General features: G+C 45.3%; 4 protein-coding genes across 11 annotated transcripts; 1 reads left to right on the top strand and 3 right to left on the bottom strand.

The window, feature by feature from the left end:
* Nucleotides 1-739: 739 nt before the first annotated feature.
* On the bottom strand, nt 740-8,463 carry LOC111601104 (sentrin-specific protease 6). 3 transcript variants are annotated; one of them, XM_030225634.1, is made up of 9 exons: nt 7,733-8,463; nt 7,488-7,594; nt 6,760-7,428; nt 3,927-6,341; nt 3,758-3,869; nt 3,067-3,185; nt 2,779-2,995; nt 1,279-2,710; nt 740-1,214 (listed from the first exon to the last, which is right to left on the bottom strand). In XM_030225634.1, exons 2-9 carry the CDS (start codon nt 7,584-7,586, stop codon nt 842-844), a joined length of 5,436 nt encoding a protein of 1,811 aa, XP_030081494.1. In that variant the 5' UTR covers nt 7,587-7,594; nt 7,733-8,463; the 3' UTR covers nt 740-841. The 3 variants fall into 3 exon arrangements, with proteins under 3 accessions (XP_030081494.1, XP_030081495.1, XP_030081496.1); XM_030225635.1 differs by lacking the exons at nt 6,760-7,428; nt 7,488-7,594; nt 7,733-8,463 and adding an exon at nt 6,397-6,566; XM_030225636.1 differs by lacking the exons at nt 3,758-3,869; nt 3,927-6,341; nt 6,760-7,428; nt 7,488-7,594; nt 7,733-8,463 and adding an exon at nt 3,339-3,508.
* Nucleotides 6,667-10,611, top strand: LOC111601106 (IST1 homolog). 5 transcript variants are annotated; one of them, XM_023317551.2, is made up of 5 exons: nt 6,667-6,747; nt 8,673-8,964; nt 9,023-9,737; nt 9,820-9,882; nt 10,025-10,079. In XM_023317551.2, exons 2-5 carry the CDS (start codon nt 8,783-8,785, stop codon nt 10,025-10,027), a joined length of 963 nt encoding a protein of 320 aa, XP_023173319.2. In that variant the 5' UTR covers nt 6,667-6,747; nt 8,673-8,782; the 3' UTR covers nt 10,028-10,079. The 5 variants fall into 5 exon arrangements, with proteins under 5 accessions (XP_023173319.2, XP_023173315.2, XP_023173317.2 ...); XM_023317547.2 differs by lacking the exons at nt 9,820-9,882; nt 10,025-10,079 and adding exons at nt 10,159-10,221; nt 10,318-10,611 and having other exon boundaries at nt 6,673-6,747; XM_023317549.2 differs by lacking the exon at nt 10,025-10,079 and adding an exon at nt 10,318-10,611 and having other exon boundaries at nt 6,673-6,747.
* Nucleotides 10,546-11,476, bottom strand: LOC111601108 (ribosome maturation protein SBDS). Its single transcript, XM_023317554.2, has 2 exons — nt 11,313-11,476; nt 10,546-11,255 (listed from the first exon to the last, which is right to left on the bottom strand). The coding sequence occupies exons 1-2, from the start codon at nt 11,441-11,443 to the stop codon at nt 10,628-10,630; spliced, it is 759 nt and encodes a 252-aa protein (XP_023173322.1). The 5' UTR covers nt 11,444-11,476; the 3' UTR covers nt 10,546-10,627.
* Nucleotides 11,477-11,584: 108 nt separating this feature from the next.
* On the bottom strand, nt 11,585-17,936 carry LOC111601107 (radial spoke head protein 3 homolog B). Of its 2 annotated transcripts, XM_023317553.2 has the most exons (5): nt 15,420-16,187; nt 15,145-15,362; nt 12,940-13,030; nt 12,460-12,875; nt 11,585-12,399 (listed from the first exon to the last, which is right to left on the bottom strand). In XM_023317553.2, the coding sequence occupies exons 1-5, from the start codon at nt 16,128-16,130 to the stop codon at nt 11,877-11,879; spliced, it is 1,959 nt and encodes a 652-aa protein (XP_023173321.2). In that variant the 5' UTR covers nt 16,131-16,187; the 3' UTR covers nt 11,585-11,876. The 2 variants fall into 2 exon arrangements, with proteins under 2 accessions (XP_023173321.2, XP_023173320.1); XM_023317552.2 differs by lacking the exons at nt 15,145-15,362; nt 15,420-16,187 and adding an exon at nt 17,740-17,936 and having other exon boundaries at nt 11,591-12,399.
* Nucleotides 17,937-18,751: the final 815 nt, after the last annotated feature.

Below are 18,751 nucleotides of genomic sequence, written 5' to 3'. Positions count from 1 at the left end.
GTATTAGTAGTTAAAATAATTGCCTTCACATGATATTTTTCAATTGCAGTCAGCTTATTTAATTTCAGCATTTCTTTGCATTTTTTTACCATTTCAAACGATGAGGGTGAGCGCGCCTTTTTATTCTCTTTTGTGCGCGTCATTCGTTCTTCCGCTCCCGAGCCCCTGCTGTTGTTTGTTTCTGCTGTCAACATAACCCAACTTTTGAGGCCGAACAATACATGACGTATGCATGCGTGTGCGTGTGTATGTGTGCGTCGCATGTAGCTCGCCATGTATATTCTTAATCAGCTACATGACAGCTGCCCGAGGGTGCACGCACTTAAAACTTCGCTTACTTCCAACTAATATTAAGAGTGTGGCCATTTAAACAGCAAAGAGGGGAGGCGCAAATATAGAGTTAAGCTGCATTTAGCCATTTATTGAGTTTAGTTGGAGAAAGTCTATGGGAGTCTTACCATGTATATGTGTGCAAACCGTTGACAGCGTATACATGGTAGATATTCTAGCTTACATGGCGAACGCAAACTGGTTCTTGGGTAAGGGCGGCACAGGGGCATTAGAAAACGAAAATTCCCCCACCCACACATCAACGTAGTAAAAGCAGCCATGTAGTCGATACAGAAACAAATGGAGTTTTCCCATTTAACTTCACTATTCAATATATTTGACGTTTTGTTTTTTTTTTTTATAATTAATATTAATTTAAGAAATGTTGGGCATATTTTTGTTGTATTGTTTGTATAATAATTTTTGCTTTTATTATTTACAGTGGGCGCAACATTTGCAGCAGCTGCAGCGGCGGCATCTCTGCGACTGGCTCTGAGCCGGTGCCCGTATGCTACTGTTCGATCTTGCGAATTTTAAGGCTGCCGGTACCGACACTGGCAACACCTTTAGTTAAAAGAGCGCCACCACTGGGTGTACTGCTATTGCTGCTGAGCGGGGAGGCAGTGCTAATCAGCTGTGGAACCAACTGGTTATTGCTGCTGTTGGCTTCTCCCCCGTTGCTATTACTTGGAGAGGCGGAGGCACCATTTTGCAGGCGACGCTTGAGCACAAATCGGCGCGTCGTAGATCCCGCCATCACAGTGGGGCTTGTAGTTGTCGTCGACGTTGAGACTGCTTGTGTGGTCGACTTGGACGCCTGAGCCTGCTGCAGTTCCTCAGCCGTGGGATCCACCTCCATTTCAGTGGCCGTGCTATCCTCGTGCTGTAAGAAGATAGAGAGTAAAATGAGTATATCTTCATGATGATTGAATGGTGAGTCAATTGCTTACATCACTGTTGTGCTCCTCCTCGTCATGGCCTTCCTCCTCTTCAAACTCGGCGCTCTCAGTCTCTTCGGGATACTCAACCAGCTGACCATTGAGTGTTGGAAACTCGATTACTGGCAAAATGAGACGCGGCTGATGTGTATTGCTCTCATCCATTAGCTGCTGTATTAGCTGGGCGATGTCTTCACGCTTCTTGGTGACAGTTAGATAGTCGAACCAATTCGTCAGCTGCTTGATTGGCAATCTGTAATCCTTAATTGGATCCTTGAAGAAGTGCTCCACATACTGCAGCAGATACAGGCCGCAGTCCGTAAAATTGTTCTGTTGTGGTACTTTGACGCAATGTCCCGGCATGTTATCCTTGTTGAAGATGTGCGCCTGCGCATCCGGCTTCTTCACCTTGTATTCGCATGTCAAATAATCACGCAGCGTAGCTACCACTCGACTACGTGACGCACCCGCCAGAGAGTCAAATATTAAAATTAAGGGCTGCTTCACAGCCGGCACGTCTTCGTTTGTGGCACGTGCGGGTCCAGAAGTTGTCGCGGGTGCAGGCGTAGCTGGAGCCGCAGCCGTCGCCTCCTTGCTGATGGGTGGATTTGAGTTTTCACTAACCTCCGATGCCATGTCGCTGTCATCGCCTTCAGCCTCATCGCGTTCACTCTCGTCGTCGGCAATCCGACATATTTCGCTGGGCATGGTCGGCAGAGTGACAGTTTCTCGCTTGGACAGCGGCGTGATTGTTGTGTTACCAATCTGCAAAGCAACCTTCTTGCCACGAGCACGCTTCAAATGCTGCGGCTCCACAGGCTGATTCGTGTCGAAGGTGACGGGACCCTTTAAGCAGGGGAAGCAAATGATAGCGAGAAACCAATGCGATTGCTCGTTAATGGGCACTATGATGAAATCTTTATCAAATATATCCACAATCTTTGTCCACTTCTGTACTCGAGCATGACGTTTTTGTGCAGCTGTTTGCTTAACGTCCGTCGGACGTGTTAGAGTTGTAAGACGCTTATAAAAAAATGTACTAAAAATGTGAGTACGCTCGCGTTGAGCCTCCGGTATAATGGTGTTGCGTAGCCAGAGCAGATAAAAATCAATGATAATGTCATTCAAATACGACTCCTTTGTCAGGCAAACGAAATCCTCCATACGTATACAGAGTCCACCAGTGCCCTTGGGCGGATACATTAGCAGACTAACTTGCTCATCGGGACGCAGCTGACGCGGGGCCAGCTGTGTAGGCTTGTCCAGTGCCTTGCGATCCGAGTCGGCGATACGTTCCAATATTTCCGCAGCATCACGCGCTGAAATTTCATCCAGAAAACTAAACATAGATTTGAGAGTTTCGCGAGCCGAAAAGCTGATTGTATCGAACAGCAATATCAAGCGGCGTTCATGAAAGCTGCCATTCCATTTGACGCCGAATTCTATAGATGAATGTTTGACAGATAAAACAGTTATAAGTGTAATCGAAATCTTATTGTGTTCTACTTACGTTCATTGGGCGTATCTTCAGGTAGCTGCAGCTGCGACTTCACATACTGAGCGCATGTTTTCAGCATATAGAGCGTGACCAGCGGCTGCGCTTGCTCATAGCTGGCAAAGTGTGCAATAACCTTTATAACCTCATGCTTGTAGATGTTCAAAACAAATTTTTCATCCTTATCGGGCAGTACGCCAGTAATCCGAACGCCCTTAGAGGTGAATTTGATCTACACAAAAAAAAAAAGGTTTATTAATGTTTATCAATACGAATATATGAATATTAGGAATATGTACTTACCGGTTCCGTTATCATAAAACGATACGGCATTAGACGCAAACATTTGCAGGTCAATTCGGTGGTGAATGATTCGCCATCGGGAATATCGGAAAGATCACTAACATCTCCTCGCACAAAGTCTGCAATGGAATATTATAGTGATTAGTGTTAAAACATAAGTATATACATAGTTTCACTTTTTTTTATACATGTGGCTGCATTTTGCAAGCCGCTGTAGTCGCAGTCACATTTTTTTCTCACTGCTAGTTTATTGCTGCCTAGGTGTTGCTTACCATTATCTCCCATTGTTAAACTATTTGATTTAATATAATATGATTAATTTAAGCTCATAACAAGTTAAAAAAAGGAAACTACTTTAAAGAGCTCAAGAAATTGCAGTTTGCAATGCAATACACAACTAGTTAACTTGTCCAATACGCGTTCGCTTTGTACTATGCTTCTTCTTTCGCACTCTCTGGCAAGAAAAATGGCGTGGTGTTCAAGCGGCCTCTAGCGTCTCAAAATGTAAGTTCAACAGTATTGCCAACATCAAATTACGGCCCAGCATGTATATAGCAATTTAAAAAGAGCCAGGGATGCAAAACTAATTTTCCTCCTATGACTGTCATTACAGTATTAATTGATCACTTAAACTTATTAAATAGTCTTTCCAATTAAAACCAAATATATATAGCTCTTGCTTTAAACTTACCTTTGTACAGTGCTTCCTCGTCTACGTCGGTTAGTATTGGATCACAGGCAAAAGCGGCAGGCAGCTGATTAACACTTCCATTTGAATTACGTTTTGCATTGTTGGCGGGAAACTGCACGAAATATGACGATTAATTTGTATCATAATACAAATGATAGTCTCTACTTACATTGCCAGCATTGCCATTGGACTCATCCTGTTCAGCTTCGTCCTCACTGCTGAGCAAGACAACGGGATCCGCCTCGGCAACTCGTCGACCGCTGCGCGTCCGTCCGCCTCTGATGGCCATGCCCCTTCCTCGCACGGTGGTTGAACCTGCAGCGTAAGAGCCGCCAACGCCGACTACCGTTTTATTGAGACGTGCTAACTCACGTTTCTTGTCAGCAGCCGTTGCTGGGTCGCCGGCTAACGATCCTGCTCCACCTATGGCTGCTGCTGCTGCATTCGAAGACTTAGTTACATAGGATTTCCGTTTGGGTGGCTCCTGGAAAACACGTTTGCATCGTTCGCACTTGGCATGATCCATGCCCGTGAAGCCGCACAGCTGACAGACAGCATAGTAACCGTCAATCAACTTGGGTCCTTCCGATGGTGCAATCACAGCCGGGGATGCGGAGCCTGTGTTGGTGCTTGCTGAATCACGCTTGGCTTGATCCGTAACTCCAGAATTCGCTGCTGTCGATTGTGGATTAAAGGCAGGGGTGGTTGTTGTTGCTGTTGCAGTTGTGGCTGCCGCTGCTGCTGCAGCGGCGTTCTCCTGCTGACGATTCATTTGTAGACTCTCCTCGGCGCGTGAAATCAGCTCGCTGGCAGATTCGTTTACGGAAAACCCAACCGTAACTACAAAGTCCACATTGGCGCCGTGATGTTCCACACATTGAATGGTGGTGCTATTGTCGAAGGGCACGCAAACCTGCTCTAGCAGATCCTGCACGGTGCATGACTCCCGTGGCAGCGTGAACGTTATCAATCGCTGCTCCCCAGAGGCTAGAATAACCAACATTTTGGCACTATTGCGATCGCGATCAGCGATGGGTTGTCCGGCCCGGTTATTCAGCACGTGCTGCGAATGAATCTCGTAGTTGTTGTGCGATGTCTGCTGCACAGAGGACGCATGGGGCGGGGCTGGCGCTGTGGCAAGCACTCGTTGAGGCTGCAAGATGCGAGTTGCAGTTGAATTGGGCTGCTGCTGTGTGGTTTGAGGCTGTGGCACCAACTTAGGTACCGACCGAACCAGAGTACCAGGCGCAGTTGCCGGTCGCATGGCCGTCGACCCAGCGGCGGTCGGTGCTGTAGGAGCCGGTGAGCTTGCCATGGTCTGACGTTTTTTGTATTCCGACAGACTCATGGTGGCGCCGCTAGCAGTCCGTACACCAGGTTGCTGCGCCTGTTGCGGCTGCAGTTGATGTGGTTGCTGCTGCTGTTGTTGTTGTTGTTGCTGCTGCTGTTGCTGTTCTTCTTCGCTGCTGCTATTGGTGGCTGAGCTCTGTTGATAGTAGGTGGTTAATGTGGTGTTGCCAGCTGGAGGCAGCTGCATTTGCATAGATCCTGTCGCTGGCTTCTGTTGTTGTTGTTGTTGCTGCGGATCCTTCTTTACCATCACGGCCTGTATGCTCTCCTCCAGGTCCAACCCCATTGTGTTTGAATTCGGTGTAGGCGCCGCTGCCGTTTGAGTAGGTCGATAGCGCAATGGCTGTTGGCGCATTAAGACCATCTGCTGGTGCTGCTGTTGCTGTTGCTGCGGGTTAGGACCCGATTCGCTTACCACGTGCCGATAAACGTGTCGTGGCTGCATCTGCTGACCCGGCGCAGTTACCGTTGGCTGTCCTAAGTTAGTTATAGTTATTTGCTTGGCCATCTGCGGCTGAGTCACTAGCTGCATGGTCTGACCATCGCCAGCAGCAGTGGTCTGCACTACCAGCTGGGTGCGAGTGGGTCGCATGCCTTGTGGTCGCACACTGCGCACAATGCCACCGGTCACAGTCTGCAGACCGCCACGCGGACGCATATGCCGGACAATAGTAGGCGTTAGGGCAGGGCGCGCTGCTATCACAGTGCCAGTGGGTTGCCTGGCTATGATGGCGCCCCCACGGGTTGTTTTCCCTCGGAATGAGGAACGCACCAATTGTGTGCCTGTGGCTGTGGTCACCAGCTGCGGTTGCTGCACCTGAACCTGTCCCTGTGGTTGCTGCTGTTGTTGCTGCTGCTGCTGCTGCTGAGTCTGCTGCGGCTGCTGTTGCTGCTGTAACGTGGGTTTAGGCAACTGTACTTGCTGATAGACTACGTTGCCCGTTTGCTGTGGCACTACTCGCGTCTGCACAAGATGTGTGGTTTGTGCCTGTAGATGAAGTTGTTGCTGCTGCTGCTGTTGCTGCTGTACGTGCTGCTGCAGCACGTGCTGTTGTTGCTGCTGCTGCTGTGGCGATGTGGCGTACACTACGCGATTGTTGTATGCGTGAATATTAATACTCTGCTGCGGTATGCCAGTCGCCTGTCGCATAATCAGCTCCTGATGCTGCGGCGCTTGTATTAACACCTGTTGTCCAGTGGGCTGTTGCACAATTACATGCGTGTTGTTAAGCATCTGCAAGCAAGTTATTGTCATCAGTATATTAAATCAATAATTCACCATAACTCACAAATAAACATAATAGTGATAAAAAAGCATTTAGCGTAATTGTTAATGTTTTGTTCAAAACTGCATTGAGCTTTGCAGATATTTCGACTTAAAAGTCGGATAATAAAAGGTTTCGCTAAGTATGTCAAAATTTGGAGTTACAGTTTCGTATGTCAAACAAAAAATATGACATTCCATATATATCGTTTAACTGAAATTGTCAGAAAATGAATCTAAGTAGGATTGGGTCTCAATTCCCAAGTTAGTGTAAGTTTATAGTTTTGCTTTGAGTGAATATCTATATACTGAATTCATAATAGCATTAAGATATTGAGTATTGATTTGATGTATTTCGTAGCTTTAATCAATTATGGTAAGTACTTACGCTTATTTGTCGCTGCTGTTGTTGCGTGGTTGTCATGCGGTAGACAATCTGTGGGTGTTGTTGCGGTTGTTGTTGCTGTGCTGGCGACGTTTGCAGCTGCAGCGTTTGCTGTTGGTGTTGCGGACTTTGCAGCAACTGTTGCTGTTGCTGGGGTGCCGCCTGGACCAGCGGCGTCGTTTGTTGTTGATAGGCGGTGTGTTGTTGCTGTTGATATTGTTGCTGATGTTGCTGTTGCAGCACTTGCTGCTGCTGCTTCTTTTGTTGTTGCTGCTGTTGCAGTTGCTGCATCGATGCATGCTGCACAATCGTGTTGGGCTGTAGCACTTGATCTGATGTGTAGTAGATTTGCTGTGTATGTTGAATGGCAGGTTGTTGCACATATTGCTGCTGTTGCTCCAGACGCAACTGTTGCTGCTGCTGTTGCACTTCCTGCTGTTGCTGCTGATAATGCACCTGCTGATGTTGATGGTGCATTACCACTTGTTGCTGCTGCTGCTGTTGTTGTTGCACTTCCTGCTGCTGTTGCTGTTGCAACTCAGCGCCTATAATATAGTGGCTCGCAGTTGTAGTCTGTTGGGGTTGCTGATATTGCGCGGGGGCGGTGGTCTGGTAGACAACTTGCTGCTGATCACTGAACACGAGCTGTTGATCGTCCTGCAGCACAAGAGACTGTTGTGATAGAAGCATTAGCTCGCAGTTCCACGTTGTGCTTTATTTTTTTTACTTACGCTCACTTCGTCGTGCGGTACTTGCACTACTTGCAGGTCCGAATAGACGGGCTTCATTTCCATGTCCTCACTATTGCTATGTACTATGTACTGTTCCATGGCGAACGCTGCAAGGAAGACATGTTGTTGTTGTAAGATCTGCGCCATGTATTGTTTGGTCCGCAGCGAGTGCGTGTATGTCTGTGACGTCACATGCCTCGTAAGGCAGCAGCGCAATTTTCCTTTTTGCATTCATATTATTTTACCTTTTTGAGCCTTAGCCAGTTGCAGTTGTTGCTACGCCTTACAACTCACGATAGGATACACAGACGCATTTGCACAGAATATTTAAATCATTTTCTTTTATCTGTGAATTTCAGTCAAAATATGCCTCAGATGCTTGGCATGAAAATTCGCTTTCTTTAACAAACACCAAAGCGACGAGGCAGAATCAAATATGGCGTTTACTCGCAGCTGGCAATGCCAACAAGCAAGATGAGGTGACGCCATCTGGCGGCCTTTTGACTAACAGCTGTTTACAAACATTTTCAGTGTTGCGTTTTGCTTTGCACTTTTATCGACGTTTGCTTCTGGCGCGTTTACGTCTAATGTATAGTGGTACCTCTATTTGGCATGTAGGGCAGTGAGTCAAATTTGCGGGACCACTAAATGCCCGCAAGCCACTTATCACTGGAGTTTTCTTAATTTTCACAATTTTCCTGACAAATCGTGTGTCCGACACTTTTGCCTTTATAAAACACATTGGCCACATGGTTGACTTGTCCTAATGCACACTTTATTTTGATGATTAGAATTCGAATTAATGGCAATTTGAACGATGTCTTGTGCAGCGCGAAAGGAGCGCGCAGCTCTTGCGAATTATTTTGAAGAGGAAGATGAAGCAACAACAGTCAGCGAAGCAATGGGTAAAAATACGTAGCTATATATTTTTAGTAAGTTGGCAGAGCTGATACCTGAAATTGCGATTAAAGGGTGGAAGCGGTAATTATTTGATCAATCGCAATTGATCTATTTCGAAAATATTTTTAATATTAAAAAAGTATTGTAACATAACAAAATTGAAAACAATAAACTAGTTATGACATTATATTAATTAAATGACTGAAATATGCATAAGAACCAATATACAAAACGGTTTCCTAATTCAGTCAAATTTGATGCATTTTCTGACCCTCCGGTTGGCAGCTCCAAATTATGTCGTCACACAAAGAGTTTGTTTTTCCCTAATCAGTGAATCATCGAGGGAGCAAAATTATAGTGAATAGTAGATACGGAATTCAGCTACAGGTGACAAGATGTTCTCCAGTGGCCCCAACTATAACAAACTTAAGACGAATCTGCGTTTAGCGCAGAATCGTCTCAAATTGTTGGAAAAAAAGAAGTCGGAGATCACGCAAAAGTCCCGCAAGGAAATTGCCGACTATCTCGCTACAGGCAAAACAGAGAGAGCTCGTATTAGGGTGGAGCACATCATACGGTAGCTGCATACCAATAGTAAGCAGATAAGTTGAATTCATAGTTTGATTCGTTGTCAGTGAGGATTATCTGGTGGAGGCCATGGAAATTGTTGAGATGTACTGCGATCTGTTGCTTGCACGCTTTGGCCTGATTCAACAAATGAAGGAGCTGGATGCTGGCATAGCCGAGCCTGTGTCCAGTTTGGTTTGGGTTTGTCCTCGTTTGCAAAGCGACATTGGCGAACTGAAGGTCATCTCCGACATCTTCATTCACAAGTATGGGCCAGAGTTCGCGGAGCATTCGCGCACTGCAACTGGCGAACATTACGTTTCGGAGAAGCTGATGCATAAGCTGACACTGCAGGCGCCTCCCAAGCTGCTTGTAGAGAACTACTTGATAGCCATTGCTAAGAACTATAACATTGAATACGAGCCAGATCCACAGGTGATGCAGGAGCAACAGCAGCCTGATCAGCAGCAGCATCATCTAATCGATTTGTCGGATCGTAATAATCTTAGTGGCGGAGGCGGGGCACCTGCTCCACCGCAAATGGGTTTCATTGGTTATCCGCCAATGCCACAGCTGCCGGACATGCCAGTGCCTCCCAGTAGTAAGCCATTCAATTATCCACCTTCAGGTGGTGGAGGGGGAGGAGGAGCATATGCCGCTCCAGCTGCAGTGCAGCCGCCGCCACCATTTGCATACAATATACCGCCCAACCAGCCGCCACCATCGACTTCCGCTCAGGCAAAGTGCGCTGAGGAAAAGGATTTGAATACGAATTTCATCAATGTAAGTTAATTTTAATTAATGATACCTATGTAGTTGTCGAGCTCAGCTTTTGGCATGTTCCTGCATGATTGCGCAATTTCAGCACGAAAATAAAACCAAGAATGAGCAATCGGATGGCTCTGGCAGTCCGGATGAAAATATTTTGGTATGTTAGCTTTGAGTCGGTTGCTTGGACATGGTTCATAACTAACTTTGCTTTTCGTTTACCCTCTACTTTTCCACTCGCTCTAACTCAAAATGTACCGTTGTCGTTTCTTTGTGACGTCACAATCTGCGAGTAAGTGTAGTAATGAGTCATAATGGTCGTGGTATTTGCTTTTCGTCTTCGTGCTTATGATATATGTATTTATATTCCGCTGTGTTATTTATAATTTTAACTATTTATGATTTCAATTTTGACTTTTTATTTTGCATATAACAGCGCCCCAAACCGCCAAATGATCCACCGCCACGTTACTCCTCGATTAATCCTGTTAATTTGCAGGTCAGCTTCGTTTTGATCTTGACCACGCGACTTGCACTTACTGCTGACTCCCGATTAGAATTATATTAGACTTATATATCCTTTTTATCTCTGCAGAATGCCAATAAACCGAAACCACAACCACGCTCAAAGTTGCCGCCTGGCGGCCCGGAGCAGCCCAGTGCTCCACCTCCAATGGATTTGCCCTCGCTGCCAAATGTCCCTAGCGATCTGCCCGATGTTCCAGGCAATGAGAAGCCCGAAGATGATGAAATTGACTTTGATGAACTGTCGCGTCGCTTTGAGAACTTGAAGAAGCGCAAATGAAGCAACAGGATCGCCACACCGTTTAATCTTTATGCATTCAAAATGTCGTTAACATAAATAACCAACTATATATTTTATACAAGTGATTTTTATATAGCACCTAGAAAAGTTCATCGCTCTCCACAACTTCTTTGAGTTCCAGCAGTTCCAATAGGCCTTTACCCTTAGTTTCGTTCCGCACCAGCTCGTCTATAACCCGATATTGTCCGGGATCGATTAGCAAAGTCAAATGCAGCGTTGATTCGTCCCATTCTTCATGCTCCACAGCATTGGCCAGCTTGACAACGGATTCCTTCAACTTGCCGCCACCTTCCTTGCCCGCAAAACTTACGCGCAGTTTCATTCGGGAGCGTTCAATGGGCATATGATCGCGTAGGATTTTGATGGCCTCCAATGTGTTTTGCTTGGTGTTCTTGTTCATCTTGACATTGAAGTGTGCGTCTTTCAGAGACTTCTCTATAATGGTGGCTGGATAAGGACGGCGAGTTTCGGGATTTACGCAAAGTGCAGCCACACTGTTGACAATGCTGTTAAGCTGTGAGTCCAGCACACTTTGGCGCTCCTTCTCTGAGACTTGCAATTCGCCTTTACTGAGAATTTCCTTGCAAATTTCCGTATCATCTTTGGCGCCGAATGCTTTTTGCAGTTCTTCCTTCTTAGCTGTCTGTCCCTTCGACACATTGGTGAAGATTGTGTGTGTTTGCAGGACCTCATCGATGTCCTTTTCGCTGTGGCAAACGTTTACATTTGAGTTCTGCTACTCTCGATTAATATTAATCCCCTACCTGTTGTTGCGCCAAGACAAAACCTTGTTTTTGTAGCAGGCTATCTCAAAGCGCTTCCCAGCCTTTTTCAGCCTCACAATGGCCACATTCGTAAGGCGTATTTGATTTGTGGGTGTGAATATTTTGGACATGCTGGACTGGATTGTTTTGATGGATCGGTGTGACTGCAAACAAAAAGTTCAATAATACCGAAAGTAAAATGAAAATACCAAAATACCAAATGAAATTAAGTAGAAATGGTTGTGCTTTACAACACTACCCTAATAACGGTTTTTGTCAATTATCAAAATTTCGTATTACTTTTTTTTCTTTATTGCTGAATACTCTGGTAAAACATAAACCTTTAACAATGTTTGCTTACTTTTGATGCAACAGTTTTCGCGCTAATGAAATTGTGTGTGGCAGCAAGCGACCGAGTTACATACGCTTGTTGCCAGACACAATTACAATGCAGCTTTATGAATTTGTTAGTATGCGCACTTAACGGCCATCGGGTAGACCTCAAACTCAAAACTTAACTGAACCAAGTCATGTCTTATTATATTTTTAATTAGGCCCCACATCTCACAGATGCGGTGGATCTGGCTGGGGCTCTGGACATTCAGAATATTCGCTTTCCGGTTCACATGGACATGTCTCCATATCATCGAGTGTGCATCCTTCCTCTTCGCAAATGCCGACATCCGAGGCTGATGGCTCGGGCTCGTCTTCCTTGAAGCCAATGTAGGCTGATGCACGTTGTTTGATAATTTCCAATATAATGGCTGTAAGTATTTCGCGAGAGTCCACAATGTGGCCAACTTCTTGGGCCACCTCTTCAGATAGCCAGGGGCAAATTTCCTTCATTAGTTGTTCCTTCTTTACAGCATCGCTGGCTGGCTCAATGCTCTCCAGCACCTCGGGCACTAGACTAGCAATATGTCCCTGTAATAGCTTAGCCGCTGTAACACTCTTCTGCATCTCCATATCCAGCTCCTTGGCAATCGCATCTTGGCGCAAGCGACGATCTTTCTCAGCCTGCAAGCGCAGCTCTTCGGCTTCCAGACGACGCAATTCGGCCAGCTCTGCCTCGCGTTGAGCCAGGAATCTGTAAGCAAAATATATTATTATATAGGAACCAACTATTTAAAATTTTTTTTGTAATTACTCTTCCTGCTTGCGACGCAGCGAAGCCAATTCCATTTCGTGAGCCACCTCAAGCATGCTCTGCTCTATACAGGAATCGACTAGGACATCAATAATCGGCTGAGCCTCTGCATCAAAGTGAAACAGTTCGCCTTCGCCAATCTCGGTGCCCACATCGACTCCGACCTTTGCAGGCACATAGGGTGGCGTAGGCGGCTTCTCCAGAAACAGATCTGTCTGTGTGTCCACTGTGTACTCTGGCGGGCGTTGCACCAGCTTTTCCAAATACTTCTCCGTTTGTAATTGTTCGTGCTTTCTACCTTGCACTGGCGGCGGTGTACCTAAGACATTGCGCTGATTGCGGCACTGAATCGAACGCTTGCGCAGCATATTGCGGCGCCGTAGCTCAGCAGCCTTGTCAAATGGATCCACCTCCGCCTACATATGGAAAAACACCAATTACTCATGGGTCAGGGTTGCTGCTGTCACAATTACCACTCACCAGCATTGACGGAGTACCAAAGTTGCTTCCTTTTATGACGCGACGGTCGTACATCATGTTCATATAAGGCTCTGGCGGTGGCACGACGGGCCTAGAAAGAGTTACAACAGAGTTACAGCCGGCAATTAGTAAACCTCGACCCAGTTCAACAAACTACAACGGGGCTACCCTCGGAAGCATTCAGACTTATTCAGACCCAAAATCTGTTGCACTCTTAACGCGATAAACATCAAATTTGTGTAGTGCATCACGTGTCACCCTGCTCCGCCCCCTGCCTCAATTGGAGGCGTTAGCTTGTCAAGCCATCTCCGATTCGAATCAATTTCCGTTAAGTTCACTACACTTTTGGGTCAATGGGCAGAGTAACTTAGTCCATAGCACATTTCTAGCTTTGTAAAGCGGTCTTAAAGTTCGCTTGCTAGAAAAGCTTAAAGAGGACTCTAGCCATTTGCCCCTGGACTGGTCAGTAATTTATGACTTGCTTATTTAGATGCCATCCATATATATATGTATATGTGTGTGTAATGTGTGTGTGTGTGTGTGTGGTATAGAGGTATAGCTAAATACACATATATAACATTGTCAGACATTGCACTCCTTAGCGAGCCTGGAACCTGAACTCGTGACCTATGCAAATTTTTAGAGTTTGTTGGCGCAGAGAAGTGGCCCACTAACAGGAAGTCACATTGAAGTTCTCAGCCAAGCAGCACACAGCCAAATAGTAAATGTCTACTATACGGGGTCTGGGTCCTGAAGCGCAAAGTAATCAACCACAGCTACGACTTCAATAGCTGTATAGCAGTGTATATAGTCAAAATAAGAGGAGTACGTTGTGAGGGCTTAAGTTTAGACATATAGACATATCTGATAGGTATAGGTATATATATATATATATATATATATATATATATCTGTTGTATATATAAAAGCTGCAAGCTTTGAAGCCTTTTTTAGTAATTACAAATTTGAATACATTTTGTGAAAGGTTTTCGAATCTGCATCGGACACATTTTTATATATGTATTAGAAGCTATGATATAGGCATGATCGAATTCGAGCGGCTATATGCACTGTCATTCATATTTAACGATTATCTTTGATGGATAACATATGGGGAAAGCTAATATGCATATATATATTATATCTCTAGGACCAGATTACCGCATATCAAATTGAGTCCATTTATAACAAAATGTCTATTCATTCTACATCTGTTACATGTTCTGCATGTAAATATATATATATATGTACACAAAGCAAAAGTAGGCAACACATTGGCCGACAAATAATATTTGGTGTACATGTATACAGACCCTAGAGCTCATACCGATATAAGCTATTTATATTCTCATATATATATATATATATATACGTATCACATATGCCCTCTGCATAATGTCCTGCTGCCTCATATCCTACACTCAGTTTTTTCAGCTTTTATTATATGGCATTTAAGCTAAATTTCCGTCCAGTTCTTCTTGTTTCTCCTGTTTTTTTCGCTTTAGCTGTTGCCAATAAAATCTTGATTTAAATTATTTAATAGAGAGAGAGAGAGAGAGAGGAGAGTAAACGTTACAGGGAAATAGGCGCGTTGCATGCCACATTACGATGTCGATGTTGATGTCCGTCCGATGTCCTTGCGCGGAAAATCCAATTGACTAACGAATGCGCCAAATAAATTAATCAGCATTCGGACTTTTAAAATTTCTAGGGAATTGAAAGAAAAAACATTTTCAATTCAATTGTTGACGCAGCAATCGATAAGCAGGTGGTTTGACTAACGACTTAGCCACTAAAACAACACCACCACCACCGCCACTGGGCAGCCCCAAAGTTAGCGACTGACCCCCAAGCCGCTTCTCATTTGAATTTATGGAAATATTTTGTGGAGCAGTTAGCTCATTTCTTGCTTTCGGCAGGGTGGGCAGGAGGATTGCTTGCACAGTTATTCTACCCATTGAAAAGGTGAACAGGGTATGCTGTTTTTGATCTGCCTGATTGCTCGTCTATCCAAACATTAAGTTAGACTAATGAAGTTTTCGTAGGCTTAAACACCTCTCACATTTCCCTAAAGACTATAACCAATTCAGATATTCGGACCTTAGTATTACTTTAGAGGCATGTGCTAAATGCTGGGTATATCCTAGTCGGGCATTCTTTGCCCTTTGTTCTGGCGGATAAATGGGGCGCCCGGTCTTTTATTACCTCTTGTCGTTATTAAAGTTGCGTCGCTGCTGCAGCTGTTGCTGAAACTGCGCCTTGGTTATGTGCAGACCACCGGCCAGCGAAGAGGCATCGTTTTTGGAGGCCGCGGCAGCAGCGGCCGCTGCCACAGCCGCCGTGGCACGCACACCATTTTGCCTAGTGGAGGCTTTGTTATTTTCCTTATCATTCAGCGATATCTGGCGACTATTGTCCTTGTTCTGATTCGAATTCTGTATACTATTGTTGTTGTTGTTGTTGTTGTTAATATTGCTGGCATAGTAGTTGTGCAGGATCATGGGGTAGGAGGAGTAGGCATAGACATGGCGTCGCAACATGGACGCGGGCAGCATTTGCAGCTCGTGTGGTGGCGGCAGAAAGATGCCCGTGGGCACAGTCGTCTCGAAGCGTGGTCGTTCCATTTGACGTCCGGATAGCCAGGCGCCGGTGGCGGCGGTGGCACTGCTATGACCGCTGCTGCCGGCGCCGCGTCCGTAGTTCTCGTCCGGCGCCAGGAAGCGCAGTTTCTGGCTCAGCTCATCGGCAAAGCTGCGCACCTCCTGTGTGCTGCGCGAGAAGAAGGAGCGCGTGGTCAGTGGCGGGTTCGATGATATGCTGCCCGCAGCGACAATGGGCTCATCGACATGTTCCGACTGCTCCCGAATAATCGGACGCACTATGGCCTGGTTGGGCTTCGAATGCTGTGCGCTCTGCTCGTAGTCTAGCTCCACGGAATTGTGCAGCACGGAGAAGGCGTTGGTGACCACGTGTTGGAAATTGTAAGGACTCTGATAGCGTTGCACGTTGTAAGCCGGTTTCTGATTGATGCTTTTATTGTTGTAATCGTTGTAGTTGTTGGTGCTTCGTCCTGGTGCATAGGGATAGCTGGTGGCAAACGAGAAGTTCTGTGCCCGCTGCTCCGGTCTATTGTCTGGGAAGTGGTCTGGATTTATGTGCTGCTCATTGCTGCTGCCGTTACCCTCTGGCATGTTACTCTTTGGCTTTGTCAATCAAAACACTTGCTACACATTGCCTGCGTATAAATAGCCACAATACAAACACCGAAAACTTAATCAATACTTCTTTTTTATGTTTTGCTGCCCCTTTGTCCTTTGGCTGTGGCTGGACAGAGCAAGGCAAGGAGCACGCGTTAGACCGCACTGTTCGAGTGGCGAACGCCAAATGACCGCAGCAATCGGCCCAGTCGCTCGCCAGTTCGGCCATCGCATGGTCAATCGCCACACAAATACAATACAAACAGCTGCATGGGTTCCAACCACCCATAGAGGTGAGGTGTTCCTCGCATATGCCAGCAATTAACTGCCTTTGTCGACTGTTGCCGCACAATTGAAATGCCGCCAAAATCGGTTTTAGGCCGAAACCTTTTGCATGCCGCATTATGTATTCGAATAGTTCGCAAAAGTTTGCGCAGCTGGGTCGTGTTTCCAATTAAAAGCGCTTCCTGGCAGCTCGTTATGTGGCATGTCCTTGAAAATTGCCAGAGCCTGAGGCAAACACCACGAGGTGTTTCTGTCAAGTGCCACATTTCCTGAAAGTCCTCCCCACCCCCACCTCACACATGCCTAAGCTAAGATGACTTCACGCATTTCGCTGACATTCAATTGGAGTAGGCGTAGCTGTCGCCTACTCGGAATCGCCTTGTCCTGTGCCAAGGTCAATCGTTAGCTTCACCTTAACTAGTTGACGTGCGCCGCTGATAAGCAGAATTAATGAAGTCGTCGCCTAGTCATGTCCTTTTCTTTGGAACTATCGACGTGTCGCCTAATGGCGCGGAAGAGTGGGGCGTGGCCGTCCCAAAGGTTAAAGTTGACATTGCGATGCCATCTACAAGGACTAACAGCCACGGGCTCGTGGGCACTTGTTTCAGCAACATCTATCTTAACATTATATTCAATTAGAATATCTGAGCACTATAATTCAATTGGAAGATTTGCTGATAAGAGTGAAGACCACTTATTTGGCTGCTTTTAATTACTTGGAGACATATATGTAGGGAAATCGGAAGAAGCAAGTTTTATGGGGAAAGTGCTCAGTCGGTGCTGCTAGCCCCCAGCCCATGGTCTTACACGAAGGCCATAGTTCTCAATATTATTTGAAATTAGGTTTATAGCTTTGTCTATATTCTAGTTCTTCTGGCATTTCAAGGATATCTCTCGCTCCACATTCTCATAGCACAGCATTTAGATGTCCTTTATGTGACCCATTGTCTAAAATTCTCACAGTATCGCAATGTCAGCTTGTCTATTTTTGCATTTAACGGCATTTATAACCATAAAGTGCGTCAATTTCTGTTTTAAGCCACACAAGCCTCTAATGTATATAGATTCCTTGCGTGCCTGCTCAAGCCTATCCTCTGACTCGGGTCCGGCTACTCGTCGAACATGCCAACTTGTGTTTAATAATTCATTTGCGCAATTCATAACTTTCGTTTTCTGTTTTCTGTTTTGTATTTACTATTTTCTTTGTTCAATAAGCCGGCCAGGCCGACAACTGGATTCATTGACCTCAGTGGCCATTATGAAGGCATGTCCATTTACCCTCGCCCAGGGCCCGCCCATAAATCTGTGCAAAACTTACTTGGGACAGCCTTTGATTTTGATTGGCTTTGGCTGGCTGGCCCACCAGAAGTTCTGTTGGCAGGCCGGGGCAGGGCATGGCTTATCCTGCCACTTGAGCTGCATCTCGGTGACCTCGGTACGTGTGACAACACTGCTGAGTATATCCCCGCCGTTGCCCTTGCTGCCCATGGGCAAACGCTTTGGAATCGTTGGCATTATTGGCGCGGCTCTTCACACTTTTTGTTTATGTATATCTAATTTAAAAATTATATATTTTTTGACTACAGTGTTTCTGGCTAAATGTTTGTGTATAAAAATAATGTTAGCTGACACATTTTACAAAGCTTTTTGTTCGTTTTTGTTTATTATTTAGTTTAGATTCTTGAATTTGTTTGTCTTGCTTCACATTTGTTTTGTTTCGCTGCGTCGTATCCAAAATAAACAACAACTGCGGAATTTTCTCAGTTGCTATGGCAAATTTTTTGTCGGCATTGTTGCATTGTCTAACTGTTGCCTTGTGTGGGCAGGGATCGGGCGATATTGCCGCAAACACTTCATCTGTGGTGTGGCTAACCTTGCCAATAAAGTAATTACTTTGAACAGAGTTAGAAACTACTGCTATAACAGCAGTGGGCATTGCAATGTTATTTAACAGTCCGTAAAACTTACTTAAAAAGCAAGCAGTGTAAGCTTATTGAATACGTTGGTGCTGTTCGCAATATGTAAATACGGTACAATAATATACTAACTTGCATATGCATAAATACTCAAATTACACATACTGAATGTATGCACGGTATTATAAACTAGATTTATAGCAAGTCACATATCAATTTTGAAAATCGCGCTCAGTTCAGTGTTACATTTGAGTTGTACATTGAAACTGCTTTGTTAACATGAGTTTATAAGTAAGCTGCTTGTTAAAATGAATTCAAAAGCAAGCAGTTTTATAAACGGCTTGTGCTTTTTGTTGAACTACTGCTTGTTTTCCCAACTAAAGCAGTTCTATTACTTTTAAAGCAGAATTTAAA

This window comes from Drosophila hydei, unplaced genomic scaffold (assembly GCF_003285905.1).
Source record: "Drosophila hydei strain 15085-1641.00,03,60 unplaced genomic scaffold, DhydRS2 tig00008135-arrow-pilon, whole genome shotgun sequence".
Taxonomy (NCBI): domain Eukaryota; kingdom Metazoa; phylum Arthropoda; class Insecta; order Diptera; family Drosophilidae; genus Drosophila; species Drosophila hydei.
This window is presented reverse-complemented; position numbering and strand designations above follow the sequence as displayed.